Genomic DNA, 17,507 nt, shown 5'->3' on the forward strand with positions numbered 1-17,507 from the left:
CTTTGTAGGGAAAAGGCAGGATATATTTTATTTATTTATTTATTTATTAAAACATTTTTATGCCGCCCCATTCGCCGACGCCTCGGGGCGGCTTACAACAATAAATTAAAATAACATTTTAAAATATATACATTAAAATACAAATATATAATATACAACATACAATATAAAACAAGCCGCCCTGGCCAAATTCAATAATATTAACATTTAAAATACTGCTTAAACAAAAAGGTCTTCGCCTGGCACCGAAAAACAAATAACGACGGCGCCAGGCGGACCTCTCTGGGGAGCGCATTCCATAACTCACAATATATATAAGGAAATCACAATAAAATAAATCACAATATATAAGGAACACAATGGTTGGAGTCTGTTACTGCCCACCAAGCTAAGGAGAAGTCCAAGTGCCACATGGCATCTTGATTAGAAAATTAACAAAAGTGGACTAGATGGAACAATGATCATGTGGATCCACAGTGCTCACCAACAGGGTGTTTGCCTCTTTTTCCAGAACGTTGAAACCCCCATGTTCACCATACCAAATCTGTCATTATGATTTACTTGGAAGCATATACTAACTTAAATATATAAATTAGTGTAACCATTATGTACAGTAATGGACTGTAATGTAATGTTCAAAGAACAAAGTTGTCTTTTCTGTCTATTCAGAACTGTAGGCTGAAATCTTTTCTGATTTATTTATGATTGTGAGCCGCCCCGAGGCTTTGGCGAATGGGGCGGCATAGAAGTTCCCTAAATACAATACAATACAATACAATACAATACAATACAATACAATACAATACAACAGCAAACTGGAGAGAGGTAAACATTTCCTGATTGTTAGGGCAGTATGACAACGAAACCAATGGCCTAGGGAGGTTGTGGGCACCCCCGCACAAGAGATATTGGAGATGGAATTGAACAGCTATCTGAGAGGGATGACTTAACTTGGTGCTGTGCAGGGGGTTAGACACAATGGCTCTCTGGCCCCTTCCAACTCTAATACTCTATTATTCTAAACTTCCTGTAATTCCCTGTCTCTCCCTGGATCCCTTGTTAAAAAATAGGTGTTAAATTGGCCATTCTCCAATCCTCTGGTACAAATGCTGAGCTTAAATATCTTGGTAAGGAGGTCAGCAATTTGAGCTCTTTAAGAACTCTAGTATGGACAAAATCTAGACTTGTTGAATTATTGGTGTTAAGAAAGTAATCTTTTTCATTACTACCTGCCTGGCAGGACGTTTTAGAGGGCTTTCATTCAGGATGAAGATGACTTGGTGGCACATAACACTATCTGCCTTAATTCCTCAGTCTTACTTCCTCAGGGTCAGTAACACGCATCTGCTCTGTATTGCCTGCTGTGAAGACAGAGTTTTAAAAATCATCTGGCTTCTCTGTAATCTTCTTATCCTGCTTGAGTGCTCCTTTAATTCCATTATCATCCAGTGGTCCAGTTGCCTCTAGCTGGTTTCTTTTTTCTGATATATTTTAAATTTACTGGTAAAGACATTTCTGATATATTGTTGGTCTCATTCGTTACTTCCTCAATATGATTCTTTGCTTCTCTTATTGTCTGCCATCGTCTTCTCTTCTGCAAGTTAAACATATCCAGTCCTTTCAATATTTTCTAGGACTTAAGTTTCTAGCATCCTCTACAGCAGGGGTGGGCAATTAATTTTCCTGTGGGGCCACATGAGAAACTTTGACAGTTGTTAAGGGCCGGACCAATACACTTACAGCTCTGCTCAATATATCTCTCTATAAAAACAGTAAATGAAACATTACAATGAAAATGTGGAGCACAGAACAACACTATTTAATGAATATTCACACAAACATTAACATTACATGAAAAGCAATAAATTCAATTTAGCAGATCCTTTAAAATAAAAGCAGTGCAGTTGTCTTGCCTGCATCTATATTACGATGATATATATTTGCATTGACTTGTAATTTGCCAGCGACCTCATGCGGGCCAGTCAGGGTCAGCCATCGGGCCGGATGTGGCCCGCGGGCCGTACGGTGCCCAGCTCTGCTCTACAGTGTGGTTGCCCTTCTCTGAATTTGCTCTGATTTCTCTGGATCATTTTTAAAATGCGTTGTCCAGAAGTAGTCAAGTGTTTGACGTGAGGTCTGACCAGTGCAGCATTGCGAAATATTGGGAGTTGTCAGACTTCTGTCTGGAGAGTGGAAGATTGTGCCCTGTAACTCCAGGATTTTATCACTGGGAAATCCCTAGGACAGCACTCTTAGAAAGCCATGATTCTAATGATGCAACCAAGACTTACATTTATGTTTTCTGCAAGGCGAAGTTACCTGGCACCCTCCGCATGTCAGACTGCAAAGCTCATTTGTGACTTTTGGCCAGTCATGGACTCTCACCCAAACCCACCCGAAAAGGCTGATGTCAGGGCAAAGTGAAGAGGAGAATGATTTGGTTCCTTGCAGAAAAAAAAGTTTGGCTACAACTCTAATAAATAAAACTCCCAGCCACAGGTGGTTTTGGGAAGAAGCTCCTGAATCTTGGCGAGCCCATTAGCCCCGTAACTCTGTGGGCCACGGGCACTTGCTGACAGAAAGGTCCAGGGGCCCTGAAGATCTCAGCTGGCCGAGGTCTGTCCTTTCAGCCACGCATCTGTGGCATCTTTCTGGCCACTTTGAATCCTCCTGCTTAAGATTTCCTGCAACCCAACGCTTATACGTCCCTTTGTACAAACAGGGTGTTCCTAGGAGGGTAGACTCGTTTACCAAGATGCACGACGCGGCCGAGGCGCTGCAGAGCATATGCAAGTCAGCCTCTGCAAATCTGCGCGCGGTGGTTGCTGCTGCTGCTGCTGCTGCTGCTCTCTCTCTCTCGGTCCGCGGGCCCTGCCTAGCCCAGCGCGGCTGGCCAGAGACGCGGTAACAGGCAGCGCAGCGCAGCTGCAAAGCGCCACGGTGAGCACGGCCGGCGCTCGCCTGCCTGCCTGCCTGCGAGGCCACGATGCGGTCCAACAAGTCAATGCTGCTCTCGCCCGAGCGAAGGCAGACCCCCCCCTTCGCGTTGCCTCTCCCACCTGCTCTGTTGTGTCTCCCCGGGCGGCCAATGGGAGGGCGCCTGAAGCGGCTCAGGCCACAGCGTCTCGCCGGCCACGCCCCCTTTCCTCCTCGCCTCGCCACACGCCTTGGCGTGAGCGGCGGGCGGCCAATGAGGAGCGAGCCTGCGCAGCTGCAAAGGCTGCGGAGACTGAGCGGCGGGGCGGCCAAGTGGTGGTGATGGGAGAAGAGGAGGTCAGAGGGCATTGATCTGGAGTAACCTGCTCCATCACACCACTCCAGTGGATGATGCTCGCATGCAGAGTAGCAGGGGGAGGAAGAAAAGCGAAGCGGGGAAAGCGGGACAGGCGGGGGGAAAGCGGAGAGGGTTTTTTTCCCTCGCTGCTTGCCCGAAGGTGGAGGCATCTAGTGGGAGGAAAGAGGAGGGGCAAATTCCACACGCAGGCGCTCGACCTGAATGGGAGAGCCTTCGCCAGCCGGATCTCCCACGTTGTTGGCATCCCCAGCCTGCTGCTCCGGGCCTGGCGGCAACAGGACTAGCTCCCCCTTCCCCGCAGAGAGCGCCTGGAGGTGAGCAGCACCCGGGGATGGAGAGCGGGAGTTGGGAGGAGAGGCGTAATGGGATCGTGTGGTGCATGGAGCAAAGATGGTGTAGCTGAGGAGGAAGGGAAGCATGTATTAGAGTCCATGCGGAGAGGAGCCCCTGAGCTCTCTTTCCGATTCACCCCTGCCCAGATTTCTCTTTTCTTGCTCTCTCGCCATTCATTCTTCCCTCACTGCTGATTTTATTCTGGCTTGTGTTGCTTAGGATGCTATTATCTGTGGTTGTAATAGGGATGAGGAAAAAGTCATACAGTTCCCAGCATTCACCGGCCAGCTGTGTGAATGGCTGGTGAATGCTGGGAGCTGTATTACTTGCCCTCCCTATTTAAACGTGCGGAGAGCTTTGTGTCTTGTGCACCTTCTTTTACACCTAAAGAAATTGGGGTCTAATGTTGCAGGTGTGTTTATCTGTAGGGCCTTTCGGTGTCTGGGGAAGGCAGGAAAAAGGTAGATCTGGATGGCAGATGGTCAGGTTGTGGTTTGCAAGCTGGTCTGCGAGAGATTTCTGAGACCCGGCTGTTTGAGTACAGCAGCTGCAAGCAGGACAGATGCACACTCCTTAATTTATAGTGTTGAAATGAAGAAAGTTTGGGCCAGCTGGGTATGCATCGGTGGATTTGGGTGGGGTGTATGTTTGGTTCGGTTTTGGTACTCGGCCCCTCTCCTCTCATCAACAACGCAACAGCCCCCACTCCCCAAGACGCTGGGCTCAGAAAATGCCTCCTGTAACTGTCTCTGATTGGCGCATTTTCGAGATTGAGGTTAAAAGTACACACATGTATACACAGTTTGCTCACTGCTACACTAATGGACAAGGAGATGTGAAAATTTGTAAACAATGTTTCACTTGCCACGTCCCTTTTCTATAGGGAACCCCCCTCCCCACTGGAAGCTGAATATCAGTCTGGTCTGGGCTTGGAGTTGGTACCAAAGCAACTCTGCGGTCACTCTGCTTAGAAAAAATATCAGCATGCTACTTTCTGAGGATAGCTAATGTTTGCTACAGTGGTACCTTGGCTCGTGAACTTGATCCGTTCCAGGACTCTGGTCGTGACCCAAATTGGTTGTGAGCCAAGTCAAATTTTCCCATAAGGTTCAATGTAAATAAGGTTAATCTGTTCCGTAATTTTTTTTATCACAGGGAAGATGGCCATGATCGCGGGCTCTCTGGGAGGGGAAACGGGCACAATCGTGGGTGCGCTCATGCGGGGAAGATGGGTGCGACTGTGAGCGCGCTTAAGGGGGATCGCAGTTGTCCCCCAATGCAGAGTTCGCGGCCCGAGGAATTTTTTCCCTAAATTTCTGTTTGCGACCCGATTTGGTCATGAACTGAGGCATTCATGAGCCGAGGTACCACTGTACTTTTGTGGAATCTTGCTGTGATCTCTAATGTACTGGGAAAAGGCAGGTTGTTCCCTGGCAGGAATTGCTAGTATGGGAGGAACAGTATCAACAGTGGTTTATTTCTTGCGAGTCTGTAGCTTGTCCAGAAGTGATGGACACCTGTTTTTTGAGCATCCACTGAGGAAGGGGCTTCCCTTGCTGCAGACTGCTCGCTTGAACGCTTTGTTCCTCGGAGAGCTGCCTCTAAAAGGAAAGGTACCAGCTTCCACACCTGATGGGATGCCGCCTGCCGTGACCCAGAATGCCTTTCTTTGAACTGCAGATGTATGGAATAGCTGCCATAGCTTTTGGCTCATTGTTCAGAGAAGCTCTTTTAATTATACTTGCAAGCTCTGGTATTGGAAGTATAAACCAAAGCTGACCCTAGGAACCTGCAGAAAACTGCCCTCCTCTCTCTTTATAACTCTGCTCTTGCCTCAGTTTGCCTATCCCAATCCTGGCCTTTTTATTAGGAAAAAAACATGCTTCAAACAGCCAGGCCTGGAACAAAAGATGCATGTGCGTGTGTGTAAAACGAGAAGCAAGCATTCAGTAGGTGTAGTGATGGTGGAAGAGATGGGGTTGGCGTGCTGCCTTGCACTGGCTTCTCAGGGTGCCTGCCCCTTCTTACCAGCAGCCCTAAATTGCAAGGCATTCCTGAGGAAACTTGGGCTGCGGTAAAAAAGAGGAGGCCAGGTGGCAATAGAAGGAGAGATGGTGCACACGGGTGCCCAATTTTCTTTCTTGCTTCTTTAATTGTTGCGTTTGTCTTGAGATTCGTGCTCTGTCTCTTTCTTCCCACCTTTTCTTGTTCCTCCCAATGGTTGTTCCCCCTCTTTATGGTACGTTCTGGAAGCCCACAAGTAGGACCTGAGCGTAACACCACCACCCAGCCCAGCATGCTGCCTCTGATAGGCAATAACACCTCACTACTGTGGCGATTCATCTATATATTTATTGCATTTGCATACCTTTCTGGCTGGTTTATAATAGCTAAAGCCAGTACCATAAATAGTGCCTACGTATACCATTTGTTGAGGAATCTGGCCAAGAAGGTGCTAATGCATTTGTATCCTGCTAGTTGGATTCCCAGTAGGCCAACTGGTTGGCTTCTGTGAGCACAGAATGCCAGACTAGACAGACTGCTGATCTGATGCCATGCCTCTTGCTGTGTACTTAAGATAATAAAATAGAGGATGAGAAAATGCAATTTTAAAGTTCAAAACTTCAGTATTAAAATGAATGAAAAATTATGACTAGGTAGAACATGAGCAGCAGCTTAAAGATCTATAATATACTTGCATAGACTTGATTGGTAGGCTTCTCTGGCTGATCAAACTTGGATGAGGCCGTGGTGTAGCGGTTGGCCCTGTCCCAGCTGTTGAAGACCAGTTTCGTGAGGACCAGGGCGGCTGACTGAATGAGCTGTTGGCCTTGGCCTTGGCCCTGGCCCATAGTGGACTCTTTTTCCTCCTCTGTAAACTTGTTGAGAAAGCTACCCTTTCTCAGCCAGCATAATGTAGTGGCTAAGGGTGCAAACCTAGGCATGTGTGGATAGAAAAAGATTCTTATGATTTCTAGTATGTCTGGCTGGGGAAGAGGACTTATTTTTTGGTCTAATCACGCGTAGGATTGCCCATTAAGAGAAGGAGCTCTCGGTGCGCAAGCCGTAGTCCTTCCCTTTGGTCTGTATGCATCATAGTCACAAGCTTTGCAGCTGCACGGAGCCTCAGTTCAGGACGCTTCCATCGCTGAGGAGTTTAGCGGGAGCTTCATGTTTCGCCTGCATGGGGTCCCACCTTTTCCCTCAGCTCTTCTCGAACTGCCACCAGGGTTTCCTCTCAGGGATCCTCTTTTTCTGTTAGAGACTGAAAAATGAGTTGAGTGTGGTTCTTTTTTTTTTTTTTGGGAGGGGGTTTTAAAATAAAGAGGAATTGTTGGTGAAATTGACATCCCCTGATCATTCATCTTCACTGAATGGACGGCCACTGGCTTGATGTAGCTGGTCAGGGAGAGGGCCGGGGTATTATGGCAAGTGCCTATTGTCAGGCCTTCACCGAACAGGCTTGTAGAAACAGAGCCAACTGTGCAGATCCCTGGCAATGTGCACTGAAGGGGTTGAGGCTGTAAAGAAGGTGATGGCTCAGCGGGAACTGGCCTCCCCCCCCCCCCCCCCCCGGTCAGGACACCCACCTGTCAGTCTCCCTGGTCTTGCATCCTACCCATCTCAAGCCCCTGCCGTGGGCCCAGTTGGCCCACCAACCCTGGGGAGATCACTCACACTAGCACTCACTTAGGAGGTGTCTAAAAAAGGTGAGAATAAAAGGTAGACTCTCCCTAAAAGGAAAAGTGGGATTCTGGATCTCATGAAGAAGTGGACCGTCCTCTTGTGCCACCTGTTTTGGTTTCTCCGATGCCTGCATTACTGCAAGAGCCAATTCTGATCACCTCTACCTCCAAAGGGCAAATTTGGGATACATCTGCGTCTCAGTACCAGGAGTGTGGCGGGTATATCATGACAAGAGAGGAGACTGGGGCTATGGCTTCTCTAGAGAGAGGAAGAAATCTCCCTCCTCCCTTTGATTTTGACCAACACTTCCAGCGGCCACTGTCCCATCAGTACGGATAGTCCTGGGATGATTGGGGAGTGTGAAGAGACGGAGATGAGTGCTATGTCCAACAGCACTATGGGCACCTCACTGCCAACCGTCTCGTACCAGTGCAGTCATGTCCCTTTGGCATTGCTGGATGCTCTTCCAGGTATGATCATGTCTTGATACCTCCTACACTGGTACCAGGATTGCTTCTGTGTAAGACATATTTGCACCTACTTACTATCATCCCGTTTGTTAGCTCTCCCTTCTCCACACTGCACTGAGGTTGAATCCAGTCGCGTTACTTGTCAAGGCAGAATAGCTGATGCCTGCCTCTTGTCCTGAGCCTTCTCCTTGCTCTTTGGCAGGGAACTGCTCTTCAGGTTTAACATCCTCCATCTTGTCAGCCCTTTTACTTTCTTCTCCTGATGCAGCTGTTGGCATCTAGGTTCTGATGCTTCTTTCTGAGGATCTTGGTCATTTTCCGGACCACATACAGCACATGGCACAATTCTAAGCTTCAAGACTGGGCAGCCCTAATACCAGTTTATACCGAGATGTCTGTTTCTATTCTAGATGGTCCAGCAGTTGCCCAAGTACCTTCATCTATGCTACCTGCTTTGAAACATCTAGAGAACATGTCTATCATATGGGAGAAAGATGTCTCACTGGCCACCTGCAGCCCAATTCAATCATTATGTGTCTGCATGTGGTTATGGAGAATGCATTTGTCCCCAGTAGGCAAGGAAGATCACAAGGTGGATTTGATGGGGTGTGGGATATGCTCCTTGACAGTCCTTGGCCTGTGAGTTTTGAGCTGAAATGGCTTGATACCAGTTGAAATGGCTTGATGCCAGTTGTTCCTGTGGGAGAAAGTCGGCTCTCTGTGCCATAAGTTACATGAAGACCAGTGTGAAATGGCAAGGGTCTTTCAGCAGAAGCAGCCCGCTTCCCTCACCAGCAAATTAACAGAGCTCATCACCCCGCTGATTGTGATCCTAAACACACTTAGGAGTCAAAAAATCCTGTTGGACCAAGCAGGGTTTACTTCGGAGGGAGCAAGCGTCATTTTGTGCTGCTGATCTGCCCACTGTAGAGAATGCTTTAGGGCACTGCTGCAGCGGTGAGTCTTGAAGGCTCGTTTTGCAATAAAAATATTACGGCTCTTTGAGCAAGAACAATGAAGAGTCTTGTGCCACCCTTAAATGAGTTAGTTATCCTTCTAATGTTGTGGAGTCGTGAAGCAAACTTCATAGAGTTTAGAACGTGGGGAAGGGCCGTACCTCGGTAGAGCTCCAAGTTTGATCCAGTACTTACTTCTCCAAGCAGGGGTGGGAAAGAATCCACCCCAAAGCACTGGGGAATAGACAATATGGGGTTAGGTCTGTGCCCTGAATATCCCACTAACCAGCTTCATGGGATGACTCTGATTGGATTCTAGTATCAACGGGGAAAAATCTCTTCGCAGCCCCTTCTTTCGTCCATGTGCAGTTTCGTACATCGTTATCATGCCACCTCTTATTTACCTTCTTTAGAAACTAAACAATAGAAATTCCTTGCAGGGGAATTGCTCTAGTCCCTTGCTCATTTTAGTAGGCCTAGAGAGATGAACAAACGGGATAGCAGGTCCCTTCAAATCTTCCTAAGCACAAAATTAGTACGTTTCTGAAGAAAGCAAGGTGGGAGTCACAGAAGCCACCTCTGGAGTAGGCTATCCCCAAACCCCAGGCCTTGCTCAAGCCTCCTTTGAGCCCAGAGCTGCAAGTGCCAACGCGCCCTGTGCCAACACGACTAACTCAAGATTCCTTTGTTGCGCTGCTGTCAACCACAGTGACACACCCACCCACACGGGGCCTCCTGATTAAGGTCTATGGCACCCAGAAGGCTTCACGGAGGCATGTTTAGCCTTGTCCAGGCCTTTCCCAAACTTGCCCGCAGCCAGGATTCCACAGTCCCAAGGTTTTTAAGGCAGAGTAAAATCAGCAAAGGCCTGAATGTTCAGGATGATTCAGCCAGCCTTCCCCAATCCAGGGTCCTTCAGATGTCTTGGACTAGATCTTCCAAAATCCTCCGGCCATATTATAAGACGAGTGGCTTAAGACATCTGGAGGGCCTCAGGCTGGGGAAGGTGGCTCTGAACGGAAATGGGAGAACTGCATCCGTGCAGACATCGTGCAACAGAGAAGCAGGCTTACTGTTTCTCTTACGGCAGTTTAGATACTCCGAGCCCACTTCAAATGCTGAGTTTCCGTGTGATCCCAGAGTGTGATACTAGGTGTGGAATCCAGCTGCCTGTGAATTCCAGCTTTTCAAGAAAATGAAAGTCAGCTGCTAGACACATGCACTGGTGACTTCCCGTTTGGACTTCTGCAACGCGCTCTACGTGGGGCTACCCTTGAAGACGGTCCGGATACTTCAATTGGTTCAAAATAGAGCTGCCAGGCTGCTGACGGGGACTGGGCATTGTGTTCACATGACTCCAGTTCTCTGTCAGCTTCACTGGCTTCCCATTGAAGTCCGGGCCCAATTCAAGGTGTTGGTGATGACCTATAAAGCCCTAAACGGCTTGGGTCCTGGTTACCTGAACGACCGCTTACATCCATATATGCCTGGCCGCCCCTTGAGATCTGCGGGAGAGGCCCTTCTCCGGGAACCCTCCGTGAAAGAAATAAGGAGGGTGGGTACTCGGAGGAGGGCTTTCTCTGCGGTGGCGCCCAATCTATGGAATGCGCTCCCCAGAGAGGTCCGCCTGACGCCGTCGTTACTTGTTTTTCGGCGCCAGGTGAAGACCTTTTTATTCAAGCGGCATTTTAACTGTTAATATTATTGGATTTTATCTGGCCAGGGCGGCTTATTTTATACTGTACTTTTGTATTTTTAATTTAATGTTTATATTTTTGATTTATAATTATTTTAACTTAGTGTTGTAAGCCGCCCCGAGGCTTCGGCGAATGGGGCGGCATAAAAATGTTTTAATAAATAAATAAATAAAAATGCAGGTACATATGAATGTGAAAGGCGCATCTGTCTATGGATGGCAGACCTCTTGCCTTGAATAAAGAGCACTTAACCCTCAGCTTAGGGCCTGTATCACCATTTGGGAAGCTAGGGAAGCAACTTAGCTTACTGTTTTAACTAGAACATTAAAAAAAAGATTTCTGCTCTAGAATGTGAGCTTTGGCTCTGTGCAGCAGAGAGGACAAGATTAAAATAAGGAAATGCAAAACACTTTTCCAGTTACTGGGCTGAAAGGGGAAGAAAAAAAAAAGCTGGGCCACTTTTGCCCATTGAGGTCCACCCAGTGCGGACTGTTACCCTTTGGTGCTAGGTTATGACTACCTTCTTCTCCCAAGCATTGAATTGCATTTAAGGGTATTTAACGCTATGATAGGGGTGTTTTTTCAGTAATTTTAACATGTCTAGTTTGTACTGAACTTACATTGTTTTTAAAATGATGTAAATTGAAAAAACTGTGCACCTTTTTGTCTTTCTGATCCGTGTTTCATGTCCAGAGAGCTTCAGCTATTGGTCAGTGTAGAAGTTAAATACAGAATAGTAATAGGTGTAATTTAAATTAAAATATGCTTGGGTCATGGCCCCACCTATTGGTATGACAAGAAGTACCTCCAGGAAGTTTCTCCCACATAGAATATTCCAGAATGGAATCCATCCCTCATTCTGCATGTTTCCTCTTGCCTAGTTGTCTGATCTTGGCATATCTCTCTCCTCGTAGACAGCCGTCTTCTGCATCAACCGCTAACCAATTCTTTTAACTAGAGATGCCGCAAAGCAAACCTCCGGCCTTCTGCATGCAGAGGGACTATTGCCTCTGAGCTACAAGCTGCTTCTTGTGGCCTTGCGGATTTTAAGCCGCATTTTTTCCAGCTGCTTTTCTTTTGTTTCAGAGATTATGTTTTGTTTGTTATCTATTCATAACCTGCTTTTTCCCCCACAAGCAACTGAGGGCAGCTTACAGAATTATCCTCCACTTTATGCATTTTGTTTTGAGAAAATTCATTCTTGGTGTGCATTCCTGTTGTTCTGGCTCAGCGTCCACCTGCATCTAACTCTCTTGTTTTTTTCCCCCTTTTCCCTTTCAGTTCATTCTGGCAGTGGGTAACCACTAAAATATCGAGGATCGCAAGAGGTCAGCTTCTATTAATACTTTCTGCTACTGCTTGACTTATCGGTGTACTCTGTGGGTTTAACATACTGAACCCCCCGTCCCCACAAAAAAAAAACCCTTTACGTTCTGATCCAGACAATCCACTTCATGTGATCAGAAGAACTCTGCAACTGGCATGACAGCCCTAGTCCTATTGTGATGGCTGTAAGAGGGGGAGTTTTGTGGAAGCAATATTTGCCCATCCAGCTGCTTGCCCTGTAGCTTCCCTAGATGGGCTTTTTTGAGCCAGCTTTGTATAGCGCTTAAGCGTGCTTGGCTTAAGACTCTGGAGATTTGGGTTCCAGTTCCCATTCAACCATGAAACACACAGGATGACGTTGTGCCAGTCACTGCCCCCCCCACCTAACCTACCTCACAAGGTTGTTGCTGTGAGAATAAAATAGAGAGGAGAATTTTGTAAGTTGCCTCGGGCTCCTTGCAAGAGGAAGCAAAATGGGATACAAATGCAGTCTAATCACATCAATAATACTAACGATAATCATTGATCATCATCATTTTTCCTGTCTATCTGGGGTGTCTTGGAGTGTGCATGTTAAGGGGAAGAAGCTGACGAGGTATCAGGATAGCTCATATCCTGGGCTTACTGGTCTCCTTTCCTTCCCACCCTCCCAAATGCCCCCTTCCTCCAAGTTCGCTCTTCCAACCTTGGAGAACAGCTGGCATGCTTCTTTCTACACTGGTTGCGAGGGGCAGCGGGAGGGAATCAGAGCTCATCTCCTCTGACCTCAGAGAGTGTCCATAGGATTGTTCTCTAACTTTCTTAGTTTTGAAATCCTGTGTGTTTGTTATGCATAATTTAACTGCCGGTCCCTGTGCTTTGTATTATCTCTTCTGGGGTGCTATTTTTGAATTAGTCAGAGGCTCACACCTCCACCTACTGCACATACTGACCCAGAGGCCAAGGAGTCTTTAACCCCGAGGTTTACAGAACTGCAAAAATATTTTCAGGAGAAGCCGCAAAGCACGTGCTTGTGTGTGTGTGTATGTTTTGTGAGGGCAGGAGCCCCAGAGTAATGAGGACTGAGCTGCTTGAGTAGCTTTGGCACACTGGAGAACAGGAAGAGTACGCAAACTGGGTGGTGGGGGGGGGCATTGGAATGGAGTCTCTTGGAAAAGGGCCTGGCTGTCAACAGGAGGTGGGGGTACAGATTCTCTGTTCCCCTAGTGTCGCTAGAGGACTGCAAAGGGCTAATTCTCAGCCAATTGTTTAAATGCCGTTTTGAGAATGGCCTGGCTTTTTCTCAGTCCTGCCGTATATTCAGACAAATGTGCCAAAAGCTCAGACTGTGTGCGTGTTTCCATGCTAGTGGTGCAGGCCTACCTTGGAGGCACAATGGGTGATCCCGCTCCGGTGGACAAGCCGTTGGAACTGAGCGTGCACTCCCGCTTCATCATTGGGTCAGTATCGGAGGATAACTCTGAGGATGAGACGAGTTCGTTGGTGAAGATAGATCTGCTGGAGGACAAAGAGCAGTCTCTGTCGCCCGTCTCGGTCAGTTCGGACTCTCTTTCTGACCTGGTTCCTTCCAACGTCCAAGATGGCCTGGCTGTCCATATGAGGTATGAACCCTCCTGCTTCCAGACTGGGGTCTTCACACTGTCCTCCTTGGACCTTGCAAGGTCGATTTAATGTTAAGTTCCAGGGGTATAATAAATAATGAGCTTCTATTCTAATTTATTTCTGAACGCTGGTCCAGTTTTAAAAGCTTCTGGGGTGTGTTTAATGCTGTCTTAAATTGATTTTGTGGCCCAGCCCCTCCTTCCCTCATGCTTTTGTGAGCAGCTCTGAATAAGTTGGACAGAAAAGCAAGGAGAATGTATAAACTTTGAATGCAGCCATTCTTCTCTGGACAGCTCTCTTTCTGAGACTGACCTTGTCTGAGGGGGATAGGTGTGAAGAGTTACATGAGAGAGAAATGGCTGGTACAGGGGCTTATCGAACATCTGGCTGCCACATGCTGAAAAATTTGGAACAGAATATACCTTTGTGCGCAATAGGAAAATAGCCTTGAACACTCCTTTCTCAATCTGTTTGCTCTTGTTTTGTTCCTGAAGATAACGCGATCTGTTGCAGCCAGGGTTATTTGTGTGGACAAATCTTTTCTATCTTTGCCTCCCTCCCAAATTGTGTTATGTACTCTCAGTTTTTTAAATTCTTTCCCAGTTCTCCTCCTCAGCTCCACTACTGTGCGTTTATTCAGTTTATCCAGTGTTCACTTTAGTGGCCTACAACACAAGTATTGCAAGGAGAAATGAGAAAATGAAACATTATTTTCTCTCGGGCTCACCATGGTCTGTCCACATTTATTGTTATCAAACAGAACATACATGATGATTCATCAATAATTAGATAATCCCTGCTTTCTGAAGCACAACTGCAAATAGCAGCATATATTCTTAAAGCCACATTATCAAAACGGCTTGTTGGTGCTAAACCAGAAGACCTGTAACTGTTCCAAAATTGACTAGATCCCAATTCTGTTTAATTTCTCTGTTGTGCTATTCCTTCTCTTCCGTAAGAGTTCATATCTCTTTCTTTATTGCACTGTTTCTTATTTTTCATTGCACTCGAATGAGAGATGCTAGAAGGGACAATTTAACCTTTTGCCAATATTGTATGCTTCTTAATTAACGCTAGCAGCAAATGCAGTGTCTAATTAAAATGTTCTAAGCCTGTTTTTAAAATCCTCTTAAAAGCAACAGGAGGAGCCAGCGGTAGATCTCTTGAAAGGCATTTCCATAGGTCTGGGGCACCGCTGAGGAGGCTTTGCTTAGAATCATAGTCATAGAATAGTAGAGTTGGAAGGGCCCAGAGGGCCATTGGGTTCAACCCCCTGCTAAGTGCAGGGCTCCAAGTTAAACAGTCCCTCTCAGAGGGCTGTCTACTTGTATCTTTCCTCTAGTGCCATTCAAACTTCAAGATATAAATAAGGGACCATTGCTGGTCGATTTATTTGAAAGCATACTTCCAGGCAAGTGTGCGTCCGATGGCAATTTTGCTTTCTTACTCGGAGAGATCCGTAACATTCTTCCGGATTTGGTTATGCCTTTTCAACCCATTTGCAGTGTTTCCAGGCCATTTCATCAGCAATTCAGTGTTGTGCCTTCTTGAAGCTAGTTAGAATCCCAGTGTGGGAAGCTTCTGTCCTTATGGCACCCTTCTGTGCATCTCTCTCTGGAACTAAGCCTCAGTGACTCCCAGGTGCCTGTGTGGAGAAGGCATGGGCAGGACATCTAGGGATACAGTCCTAGGATGATGGACAAACCTGGAGCCAGTGTGGTGCAGTGGGGTGAAGAGTGTGGGACTGGGACTCAGACGATCTGGGTTCGAGTCCCCGCTCAGCCATGGAGCCCACTGGGTGACTTTGGGCCCGTCGCAGACTCTCAGCCCGACCTGCCTCAGGGTTGCTGTTTTAGGATAAGGTGGAGGAGGAGATGTAAGCTGCCTTGAGCCCTTTGTTGGAAAAAGGCAGGATATAAATCAATAAAGAGATAAATAAATTTAGGAGCAGGAGAAACTGCCACTAATAAATCTGGAGGACATTTTGGGGAGTGGAGCGAGCTTTGGATACATTCTGCATTCAGACTTGTGCAAACTCCAGTTCTTTTGAGGGCGTATGGTCCAGAGAGCCAGTGAGCATGTATACAATGGCACCCCCTGCTCCTCTTCTTCACCACCACCTTCATTTGGGTCAGAACAAGTAGCAGGTGAAGCAACTAGGTGGCAGTGGTAGAGAAGGTCCGTGTCTTGGGGGGGGGGGGGCTTGTCAGCTGGGGTCTGAGCCCTTGGCAGGAGCCCAACTCTTGGGACTGGCCCTGAGTCAAAGGAAAAAAGCCTCAAGTACGTTGCGTATCTCTTGCGTGACCAGAGGGTGTGCATCACAGGTGGCGGGTGCCGCTGGGTCAGGCTGCTGTGGATTTCACAGTTCAGCCTTGGCAAAGGGGATGAGTTGCCAGGCCAGAGTCTTTCCCCAGTCAGTTTCCCAAGCAGGGTGTGAGCTTGCAAAGGCATCCCTTTGCCTGAGCCAGGCAACACTGTCTGGCCGTAGAGGTTCAGAGTGTTGGTGGTTAAGCGCGTGGGACTGGGGCTCGGGGGGCCTGGATTCTAGTCCCCGCTCAGCCACGGAACCAGCCTGGGGCTAGTCGCAGACTCTCATCCCTACCTACCTCACAGGGTTGTTGTTGCAGGGATAAGGAATGCAGGAAGAAGAGAATGATGTAAGCCGCTTTGAGTTCGTTGTAAGAAGAAAAGCAGGATAGAAATCTCATAACACCCCAGGACAGCCTTGCCGGACCTGGTGCTCTCCTGCTGTTTTGGGCCCCTGCTGGTATCACTCATCATCCCCTCCCTCTGGCCATGCCGTCTGCATCAACTGGAGTTGTGGACCAATTCATCCGATGGACTCCAGGTCGGGAGACGCTGGCCTGGCGAGGAATAGCCCACCAGCTCGGCTTCTGATGCTGAAGCCCACAAGTGAACCTGTAGAAGGGGTGCAATAGTTTGTTCTGTTCTTTCACCCTTTATTCATGGCGTGGAAAGGAGAATGAGCCGCTGGGTCTCTCATTAACGTTCGCCAGCAGCAGCCAAGCCTGCAGCCTGCAGCGGAGGTGAGCGGGGTGGGAGGGGTGGCCATTCCACCAACCCGGCTGAGAGAACACTTACTTATTCGTTCAGACCTGCTGGCCCTGGATATTAGCCTGGCTGCCGTGTGTTGCACAAGCTGCAGCCTCGGAGCGGCGATCAAAGGCTACTCTGTGTAACGTGCATTGCAGTCATGCAGTCGAGAGATTACCAGGGCATATTGCTGAAACCAGGCTGTCCTCCTCCAGACGGGACATCACTGTGCCACCGGCCAAAGCTAGCAGAAGGCATTGTCTCTCCGTGCCCCTGAGGATACCTGAGCTTCAGGTGGTGCAGACGGCTCAGGGAGAATCCTCAGACGACACACCTGCTTCTTCGGGGGCGTGCAAGCCCATCCAGAACAGGTTGTACCACGCCATGGGATAGGAGTGCAACGGCACCCTCTCCCCCAGAAACGAGATGGCACAGTCCTGTTGACACGGAGGCGGCATATAGGCATATGGTAGCCAGTGGCAGCCGCCGCCTTCTCAGGGAGCTTGTCTGGTCTCCTCTTAAAGCTGTCTGTACCGGTTGCCACCAATGCACCTCCTGCAAGTGAATGCCATCGTCTAACTATGACGTGTGATTCCAGGCTTTCTTCCATCTGTTTTGAATCTCCCAACCATCCACTTCGTGGGTTGACCCGACTGGGTTCTAGGATTATGAAAGAGGGAGGGACACGGTTCTCTTCCCCTTTCACCACATCCTGCATAGTTTTTGCCTGTCACTCCTATTTTCTCGGTTAAAGAGACAGCTCGGCATATTGTGATTCGGTACCCCGAACAGACCCGCAGACATGGCAATTATTGCAGATTGTGAGAGTCGATTGTGTCGCCTCTTGTCTTTTGGACAACACCTAGTGTGTCCTTGTTTGGTGGTTGTAGTGGCAAGGAAAGTTTTTTTTTTTTAGAATACTAGGCCCCAGCGGGATCATCCCTAGAAGCTGACTGGTGGGAGGTGCAGCACAGATAAAAGGATGTCTTCACACAGCACATGGTTAAATTGTGGAATTCACTTCCATGAGATGATGGCCACCGATTTGGGTGGCTTTCAGACGGGCCGAGAAACTCCTGTGGTTACA

The 17,507-nt window shown here is 47.9% G+C and overlaps 1 protein-coding gene across 6 annotated transcripts in view; it reads left to right on the forward strand.

The window, feature by feature from the left end:
• The window catches only part of ACACA (acetyl-CoA carboxylase alpha), a 192,286-nt gene that overhangs the window by 14,995 nt on the left and 159,784 nt on the right, over positions 1 to 17,507 (forward strand). For 2 of the 6 annotated variants that reach the window (XM_044429881.1, XM_044429882.1), the window contains exons 1-2: positions 3,282 to 3,609; positions 13,113 to 13,365. The exons of 1 other annotated variant lie outside the window; for it this stretch is intronic. In XM_044429881.1, coding sequence (XP_044285816.1) covers positions 3,336 to 3,609; positions 13,113 to 13,365 — 527 coding nt within the window. In that variant the 5' untranslated portion in view covers positions 3,282 to 3,335. Of the gene's footprint in view, positions 1 to 3,281; positions 3,610 to 11,719; positions 11,767 to 13,112; positions 13,366 to 17,507 lie in introns of those variants that run through there. 3 more of the 6 variants (XM_044429883.1, XM_044429884.1, XM_044429885.1) reach the window with 3 other exon arrangements.

The sequence above is a fragment of the Varanus komodoensis genome, unplaced genomic scaffold (assembly GCF_004798865.1).
Source record: "Varanus komodoensis strain SLA01 unplaced genomic scaffold, ASM479886v1 scaffold20_1, whole genome shotgun sequence".
NCBI lineage: Eukaryota > Metazoa > Chordata > Lepidosauria > Squamata > Varanidae > Varanus > Varanus komodoensis.